This window comes from Hippocampus guttulatus, chromosome 4 (assembly GCF_054856545.1).
Source record: "Hippocampus guttulatus isolate MCC_2025c chromosome 4, RoL_Hgut_1.0, whole genome shotgun sequence".
Taxonomy (NCBI): Eukaryota; Metazoa; Chordata; class Actinopteri; order Syngnathiformes; family Syngnathidae; genus Hippocampus; species Hippocampus guttulatus.
Window position 1 is genome coordinate 4,117,922 of NC_141264.1, and position 9,771 is coordinate 4,127,692.

Consider the following 9,771-nt stretch of genomic DNA (forward strand, 5'->3'; position numbering starts at 1 on the left):
TGGTTAGCGCATCGACCTCACAGTGCAGCAGTACCGGGTTTAATTCCAGCTCCGGCCTCCCTGTGTGGAGTTTGCATGTTCTCCCCGGGCCTGTGTGGGTTTTCTCCGGGTACTCCGGTTCCCTACCACATTCCAAAAACATGCATGTTATGCTGATTGAACACTCTAAATTGTCCTTAGGTGTGATTTTGAGCGTGGATGTTTGTTCGTCTGTATGTGCCCTGCGATTTGCTTGCAACCTTTTCAGGGTGTCCCCCGCCTACTACCCGAAGACGGATGGGATAGGCTCCAGCACTCCTCGCGACCCTTGTGAGTCTAAGCGGATCGGAAAATGGATGGATGGATGGATATTTATCAAAGTAAAGACACTGATAATAGTAATGATTTCTTATCAATACTGATTTGCCGAGATGTGGAACATGGAAGTATTCATAATCAACACTTTATTTTCATACTGTGTAAATCTCTGCAAGTGTTTACATTTTTACTTCAGCAGCATTCTCAGGAATTCATCATGTCCCCTCACTGGTGAGCCATTTATGGAACAGCCCCTTGGGCTCCTCAAAGGCACCATGTTGGTAACCCCCAGTCCAGAATATATTCATCATTCATTAGGTTCGGAGTATAGCGAAGGTTATAACGGATTTGTCATTCCTGAGATTATTTTGTCATCAAGTTCGTTGATGAGGTTTTTCACCCATGAGGCTGAAGATCTGGCACACATGTAACGACCCATCACTGTCCTCAGTCTGTAAGAATATATACACAAGACAGTTGGTTTATCGTGATTCAAAGGATAAAGCTCAATGTCTTCAAGACTGGGCACCAACCTCACAGCAGGAATGGGGCACTGTTGCGGAGTCTTGACATAACTAACTACTCGCTGTGAGGCAATTGGGTTCTCATTGAAACGATAGCAACAGTTCTTCGGTCCAAATCCCCGCAAACCTACAAACAAAGAGCCCGAAATCAACAACTCACCATTATATAAGAATACACAATTCAATTACAGACAAGAACATACACTAAAACTCAAGAACACAAGTGACTTAGCCAATACCTATGATACAATTGTTTTTTAAAGTAAAACAAAAAAAAAACCCAAAACAAAAATAAAACAAACTTCAATTAATTTAGAAAAGATTATTGTCCTTTCTCACATTGAAAGTAACTGGGAATCATTCACAAATACAATATACACATTTCAAAATGAACTTCTTTGCTGCACTCATTGCACAGACTAATATTTTAGGCATGGCACATCCTCGCAGGGTAATATTGTGATACAAATCTATTTGGTTGATAATGTACAGTATGTCTCTCTTGTGCACTGCCCTCCTCAGATCATCCCACAGATTTTGACATTGTAGTCTGGGCCAATTTAGATATTCATCAAACAAAGCCATTCGTTTTTTGATTTGGATTGAACGATTGAGGTCATCGTGAAGTTGTGAAAGAGATTCCTTTTTTAACTTCATCAGACAAAAGGTTTTGGGCCAAAATTGACTGGTACCCGAAACCTTTTGCTTGAGCTAAAAGCACTGCTGCCAACAACAACGACATTGACGCATGCGAACACACAGCCACACCACCAGCTTTCAGGCCATCAACGTTTCTAAAAGCATGCCAAGAAATGATGTTATGATTGTTGACATGACTTTGACACATTTCCAATGGTGCGTTCACACGCGCACGCACACACACACACACACACACACACACACACACACACACACACACACACACACACACACACACACACACACACACACACACACACACACACACACACACGCAATCTTAATTTAAGACTGTATTTCTTCAGTGTTCTTTGAAAACAGCTCCCATCCATAATCCAGCAATGTCACCTTTGGAACATGGCGATCAGATTTTACAATAAATCCTGGATTACTTTAGAGATGGGATCTTGTGTAGCTCACAAAAAAAAAGAAAAAAAATTCTGCATAAAAAGCATCACATTCTTACCTTCACTAAAAGTTACAGCCACTAACAGCAGCACCAACACAGACAGAGGAAGATGAGAGGCCATCATGAAGTGTGTAATGTTTAAAGCTGCTCAGTCTGTTCACTCCACTGCGTCATTTTACACCGTCTGCCTTCACATTATATAGAGAGGATGAACTGACTGGGGAAGACCCCAACTCCATTTTGGGACTTTTTTTTTCAGTTTCAGGGGGTTTACTGGGAGACATGGTCCCTTCTTTATCTGTGCTTCATAAAGTTCATCTCACTTCTCAAATTGAAACGTCATGGATAAAAACAAGGGACTCGACAAATGCAAAGGAGGAAGTACCATTGAATATTTTCCCAATGAGTCATAAACGAAAATAAGTTGTTTTACTCTCACCTCCAACATGTCACATAATCACATGGACTCCTGTCATCAGAGAGTACTGTGCAGTGGTGTGTGCGACTAAGTCAAGGTTTTTCAATCGCGTTCTTTGAGGGCTGTTGGCCTGCCCTTTTTCCATCATTCCCTGCTGCAAACACACCTGTTTTAACTCATCAGATCATCAGCAAAGTCTGGATAACAATCCTGATCTTGATTACTTGAATCAAGTGTGCCGCAGCAGGGAGAGATGGAAAACAGGCAAGACAGCTGCCCTTAACTTGCGTGTTCCATGTTACCCTGCGTTTGACTGGTGACCAATTTTGGGTGCCCCCCCCCCCCCCCTCCGCCTACTGCTCGAAGACAACTGTGATCGGCTCCAGGACGTCCGCGACCATCGTGAGGATTATTATTTTGGATTATTGTGAGGATTATTATTTTGAAAGAATGACTCTCCTCTCATTTCAGGTCACTTCCTCCTGTGCCAGGCTGATTGTCAGCTTTGTCCTGATTTTTTTTTCCTACCTGTGACCCCTTACCTTGTTTTCATTCATTCATTTTCCAAACCGCTTACCTTTGTTTCAGGATCTCCCTTCGTTCCGCGCCAGTGTGATTCGTCCTTGTGCGTGCACTCCAGCCTGGTTCTGACAATTGCATGAACTGTGAAACACTTGCCAAATGATTTAAAACAGATATTGACATGCATTTAGCAACACATTTCTCCCACTTACTCATGGTTAATTATTTTGTCAACTAAACAACATCCAGTGAGTTTTTCAGCTCCACATATTTATCGATAATAGATCATACATGACATAACAAAAAGGGAAATGAATTTAATGTGAATACAGGTTCAACAACCATAACATCCATGTATTAGAGATATTTATTAGTGATGTTTGAAAATGTGTTATCATTGGGAACCATTGTAGATTATTATTATTTTTCTTATCTTGGGAATTACAGTGCCATTTTTATTTGTATTTTTTGGCGGGGGCAGTCATTCTGTATACGTGTGATCTAAATGTGGTTTCAGGGTAGGCTTAATAAGCATGAGTGTCATATGTAAATTCGTATTGAAGTTCCCTCCTTTCCCCTTCTCTCCAAAAAGCAGAACTACCCACATGCATCTTTCACTTCCCAGTTTGTTTTGCCCTGACATTTTGTTGATGATCAGGACTTAACATTAAAAAAAGAATATTGTTTTCCCTTTACAACTAATTCCCATATTTCACTGCTTACAATCCTGCAAACATACTGCAGAGATAAAATAAGCAACCTTACTGAGATTTGTGCTGTTATTTGTCTGTGAATGTACTTTGAATGTTGAAAAACAGCCATCTCTTCATGTGATGCCAACACAGGCATGGAGTTAATACCTTTAAAATGCATACGTTTCAAAATCTGGCAGAATATCTGTGCAACACAATACCGTTTAAAATCAAGTTCCACACTGTCCATAATGTGATAACACATCAACAGAAAAAATGAAAAGATGTTTGTTACCTTCTTTGCCCACATGGTACCACCGACGATTTACTGCTCCAGCACACCTTCGATCCTAATGAGGATAGCAGTTCAGAAAATGGATGGATGAATGTACTGTATACTTCCACCAAAACAACTTCCAATGGCTTCATTGGAAATTAAAAAAAAAAAAAGTTTTGTTTATTTTATGATGACCATGTAAGTGACGCATCAAGCATGGCTGTCACGTAGCGAGGTGGTTGTGGACCCCAAAAAGCAGGAACGAGAGAGGAGCAGGGTGAACTTGACGAGTTGTATTAAAACACAGAGAAAACTAAATCCAAAACAAACATGGTCCAAAGTAGCAAACAAAAACCACAACTGAAGCGAAAACAGAACCGTGACCGAAACAAACCTGACAGCAGCAGACAAACAGCAACAAACAAACATGACAGAAGCCAAGAGCAAACAGCACATTACTGTCATATTTCGGTTTGTGACCAACAGGTGGCACTGTGGGGCTTTTCCCTGCAGTTGCACAGCTGTTGGTCGTTAGGTAATTAGTGGCAATAAAAGGACTCCCGGCCGGCTACTCATGGTCGGGTCATTGTTTGTGGCTGCTACTGTCATGTTTGTTTCAGTCAGGTTTTGGTCATTGTTATGTTTTATCTTCAGTCATGTGTTTTGTTTGAAACTTTGGACTTTGTTTGTTTAGGATTTAGTTTTCTCTGTTTTAATACAATCTTTCAAGTACACCCTGCTCCTCCCTCTCCTGCCTGCTTTTTGGGGTCCACCACCACCACGCAAGGTGACAATGGCGTCTAGTTTTATTAGTTGTATGCACTATGATTTCGGTGTATTCTTGTGCGTCGGTCAAGCCGGATTTGAAAGGCACACAAGTCATTTCAAGGCATTTCATATTTTGCAAAACAAACGGCAAATAAGTTGTAGTGTGAATGTGTTCCTCAAATGTAACTTGTAACATGACGGCTAATGTTCACCATTTATAGTTTTTTTCCGACATATAATTGGTAATTTGGACCAGTTTTTCAACTGAATATCTTTCTATGAAGTGTATGACGTTGTTCAAGTGTAAAAATAATGAATTTTATTTTTATTTTTTACTTGAGTGCAAAGTGTTTGGTGCTCAGGTAGCAAGCGCTTCAATATGAAAAAATGGTGTTCCATGACATTCAATAATCTCTCACAAACAAAGGGCTCGGTAAACTATCTTTATTTATTCATAGCGCACTGCAGGAAGGTTTCATTTAAATCATGTTTCACTTTGACCTGGTTTTGAAGAAGTTCATTTTTGGGCTCTCATGTTACAATCCTGGACCATACCTTCTGAGAACCATCCATATACATCTATTCGTGTATTTATATACATATAAATACATGGATAACTGCAAACAGTTGCACGGAAAAACATATAAACCCTGAATACCCTGGATTTCAAAAAAAGGGATGTGTTCGTCATACACAAATCAGAATTAAGCTGATAAAATTTGATACATTTATAAAATATAGAAATACATCAGAATTACATTGATAAACGAAATGAAATGCAGTATCCATTATGAATATGAGAAATTTGACACATAAAGGTGCTAGAATGAGTATGTATATACAAACCATAAGTTGTATGAATATATAGTATAGCAGACATATGGGTAAAAGCATTTGTTGATATGTAGACTTTTTTCTGTATTGAAAAATGATCAATTCATATATTATATAACAAGGGGTAGGACGAGAAGTTTTTTACTTCTTCCTACTCCTTTGAATACATAATTTGTGATGATGACTATTTTCTTTTCCTTTTTTATATAAGATAAGATAAGATATCCTTTATTTGTCCTGCAATGGGGAAATTACAATCAGAATTCAGAAAGGAAAAAACGCTGGGTAGGGAAAGGGAAAAAAACCCACGCTCGAACTATCCTCTTCCGAGGATAATTTAAGTCCAGGATAAAAAAAGACCCTAGCACATAAAAAAAAAGCATATGACAGTTACAACAAGTCACAAGACATAACATGTAATAAGGGGGAGGATGAATGGGAGGGGCGGGGGGGGGGGGGGTAACCGCGACGCAGCCGTCATGACCAGCCGCACGGTCCATCGTTGCGCTCCGCACTATCGAACCACGTCACGGGGGAAAAAGAATCGGAGCGATGAAGACGGTGATAACAAGGATGTGTATGTGCGTGTGGTTGTCCAGTTGTGTATGTGTATGCGTGTGCAGGTCATAGCTGCATCGTCGAGGTCTGCTCATCATGAAGACAGTCCCGGCTTATCAGTCCATGGCCGAGAAGGAGGGGGGTGTTGGTGGGGGCCCTAGACTCCGTGCATATTTCCATCCAGGGGAAAGGCCAGATAGCGTTGTTTGTTTTGGAGAGACGGCCGCCAACAATTGGTCTGTATCTCCTCAGTGGCGCCGATCAGTCTGATACAGAAATTCTTTCCGCAGCGTGGATTCCAATGTCTCCATGGTATTATCGATCACGCGGAGTCGCTCCAAAATCACAACAATATTGCGATTGAGCTCAGTCACCGCTTGAGTCTGAGTGTTGGACATTCGCGCCAAGCCATCCAGAGTGACCGGCAGCTTCTTCACTTCCAATAGAGCCGCTCCCGTCGGTTGAATCTAGCGATAGAACAGCAAGCTGCCAACACCAAACAGCAGCATACCTGTTATCAAAAGGCCAATAATGTAGATGTCTTCCACATCCTCCACGGACAGTACTGTCAGGCACACCGGTCTCCACTTTCTCCATGGATCCAGGGCGTATCCGGCAGCAAGTGTCCCCGGAGGGCAAGCAGGCTCCCCACTGCCCGCTCTTTTCGTCAAAATTTTTTTGTCAATTACATCGAGAGACCAGCCAACTAATTCCATGGTTAGTTCTTCGAATGAAAACACAGTAGGAGGCTAGGGAAAAAAGTTGGACAAAAGACAGCACAAGAAGACTAAGTGGCGAGCAGGGGAAAAAAAGGTGGGAGGGCAGGGAGCAGTGCAAAAGCGTCCGCCTTCGTCGAGAGCCAAGCAGAAAAAAAAAATATCAGTATGATAAAATATAAAAAAAAATGCCCTGCGATTGGCTGGCAACTGATTCAGGGTGTCCCCCGCCTACTACCCGAAGACGGCTGGGATAGGCTCCAGCACCCCCCGCGACCCTAGTGAGGATCAAGCGGTTCGGAAAATGGATGGATGGAAAATATAAAAAATATCATACTTACCTTCACTTTTGCCAATTTACTACTGTATTGTATATTTTATATGTTCAACAAACATTAAACAAAACAAACAATGGAAGTAGCAACAACAGACAAACACAGTCTATTTAAACTATCTATCCATCCATCTTTTCATCTGCTTATCCTCACAGGGTCGTGGGGCGTGGTGGAGTCAATCCCTGGTGTCATCGGGCAGTAGGCAGGGTATACCCTGAACTGGTTGCCAGCCAATCGCAGGGCACACATAAACGAATAACCATCCGCGCTCACACTCACACCTAGGGACAATTTAGAGTGTTCCATTCAGCTGCCACGCATGTTCTTGGAACGCAGGAGGAACCCGGAGTACCTTGAGAAAGCCCACGCAGGCATGGAGAGAACATGCAAACTCCACACAGGAAGGCCAGAGCCGAACCCTGCACCTCTGCACTGCGAGGCCGACGCGCTAACCAGTCAACCACCGGGCCACCCTGCTTGAACGGAATGCCCCACAATTACTGTATATTTTTTCTTATAGTTTTCATATGTTTACTGGGCACACAAAAACATTCACATGACAGGGTGAAAAAAAGCATGCTAATTCCTAGGATGAGTCAAGAGTCTTAGATTAGTGTTACGTGATTTGTATGAAAAACACCAGCTTTGAGTTTGCCGTTCTCAAGAAACATTACCTGATGTGAACAAAATAGCTCCAAAGCAATTAAGAATCATTCACTTGCATGAAGCTTGAAATGTTCACAAAAGCTTCTTTAGCAGTCCATGTGAAAATAGATTGTCTACGAATCGAGAAAGTTGAGCAGCTGCCACTTTCCCTAGTGGTGGCCCTCTTGTAAACTAGCGAACAGCATATAATGATCAACAAGGTGAAGAAAAATCCGAGCCTGTTGACTAAAAATTAAATCTCTGGCATTGGCTGACATTAAACAAAAACGGATATCATCGGAGGCTCCCATGGCGGAAAACGCTGCTGGGCAAATCACATGGCTACTGGTATGATGTTTGCAAAACAGTGCCTGTCTAATTATTGTGTGAAAACCATGGATGACTGGTTTGGAAGGAACACACACTGAAAAAAATGCTCTGTTGAATTTACTCAATTTTATTTTGTCAAGTGGCTGCACACAATCTGGATTTGTATACATTTTATAAGTATTGGTAAATGTATAGTCTACTTAAAAATGTATCTGGATGCAAATGATTTGATCTTGTGCAGCCACTTGACAAAATAAGATCAACTCAATTCAACACTATTTTTTTTCAGTGCGCATTGCTATGTGTGGAGAAAAAAGGTCCAACTCATCACCAACGAAACCACATTCCAACTGAAAAATAGTGGAGGGAACATCATGATTTGGGACTTATTTGCTATCTTCAGTGCCTGGACACGTTAGAGCCATGTAGGAAAAAAAATGAATGACTGAGTTAATCAAAACTCAAGTCTGTCTGTCAACCTAATTAAAGCAAAACAGAAGATTGGTGACATGACAAAAAGCCATAGAATGGAAGAAAATCAACAATTTCACACGTTCCGGGGTGGCCCAGTCAGACTTTCGATATCAACACAATTGATATGCTGTGGTATGACCTCATGAGAATGACTCACCAGAGATCCCAAAACCTTGCTGAACTAAAACATTCTGAAAAAAAGGAATGGTGTAAACTGCCTTTGTGCAGGTTTGATCAACAACTACATCTGGTTTCAATTGTTAATATCTTTAAAAAGATATTTTTTTAAAAATGTGAACATTTAATTTAAATATTAAAATGTTATTTCAAATATTAGCATTTATCTATACTGTCACACACTTTTCCCATCCGGGCACAACCTTCCATATTCCCTCAGCGTAAAAATCTTTGGACTGATGTATGAGCAAGTCGCTCATAACACTTTTGACTTCATTGTCACTTTCAAATTTTGTGTCAACTACTGTGTCACCTGCTGGGCAGGTCAAGAAAGACAAAAGGAACACACGCAGGGGTCATCAGTCAGAAGGAGTCGTCTTGCATCATGACAACGCAAGGCCTCACACAGCAGCAAAAAACGGGGCAGACCGTGAACGAGCTGGGCTGGGAACTGCTCCCAGATTCCCCTTACAGCCCAGACTTTGCCCCTTCAGACTTTCACCTCTTTGGTCCCTTGAAGACGTTCACAAGAGGCACAAAGTTTGAAAGTGATGATGAAGTCAAAAGTGCTCTGAGCAACTGGCTGAGACATCAGTCCAAAGCTTTTTATGCTGGAGGAATATGGAAGCTTGTGCACAGATGGGAAAAGCGTGTGATTTTTTTTTTTTTAAAGCAAGCTTCTATCTGTATTAGAAGTGTGTGTGTGTGTGTGTGTGCGCGTGTGTGAGCACCAACACACCTAATTCAAATGATCAGATCATCAGCAAGCTCTGCGCAAGCCTGACATTGAACCTGTTCATTTGAATCAGGTGTGTTGCAACAGGGAGACTTGGAAAACATGCAGGGCAGCGGCCCTCCAGGACCTCAGTTTGACACCTATGACCTAACAGCTCACAAGGGCCTCACATTCTGTCTCCCGCTGTTGGTCATTGTTTTGTTAATGTTCCTCTGGATGGGTTGTAACTGGGAAAGCAAATTCCTTGTGTATTTTTTACATACTTGGCCAATAAATTGGATTCTGATTCTAATCAGATCACCGTTAAATGACCACTTTATGCGAAAATCTATGTTATTCCAAAGGGCTTGTGTACTTTTT

General features: G+C 41.5%; 1 protein-coding gene across 1 annotated transcript; it reads right to left on the minus strand.

Annotated features, from left to right (window-relative positions):
• Positions 1–426: 426 nt before the first annotated feature.
• LOC147205688 (monocyte chemotactic protein 1B-like) lies at positions 427–2,088 on the minus strand. Its single transcript, XM_086109370.1, has 3 exons — positions 1,987–2,088; positions 831–948; positions 427–749 (listed from the first exon to the last, which is right to left on the minus strand). The coding sequence occupies exons 1-3, from the start codon at positions 2,051–2,053 to the stop codon at positions 635–637; spliced, it is 300 nt and encodes a 99-aa protein (XP_085965496.1). The 5' UTR covers positions 2,054–2,088; the 3' UTR covers positions 427–634.
• Between the last annotated feature and the right edge of the window lie 7,683 nt (positions 2,089–9,771).

Coding starts and splice junctions, on each gene's coding strand:
- LOC147205688 (XM_086109370.1), bottom strand. CDS start 2,053: ATGATGGCCTCTCATCTTCCTCTGTCTGTGTTGGTGCTGCTGTTAGTG. Junction 949..1,986: donor GGCTGTAACTTTTAGTGAAG/GTAAGAATGTGA, acceptor CTTTGTTTGTAG/GTTTGCGGGGATTTGGACCG. Junction 750..830: donor TGCCCCATTCCTGCTGTGAG/GTTGGTGCCCAG, acceptor ATATTCTTACAG/ACTGAGGACAGTGATGGGTC.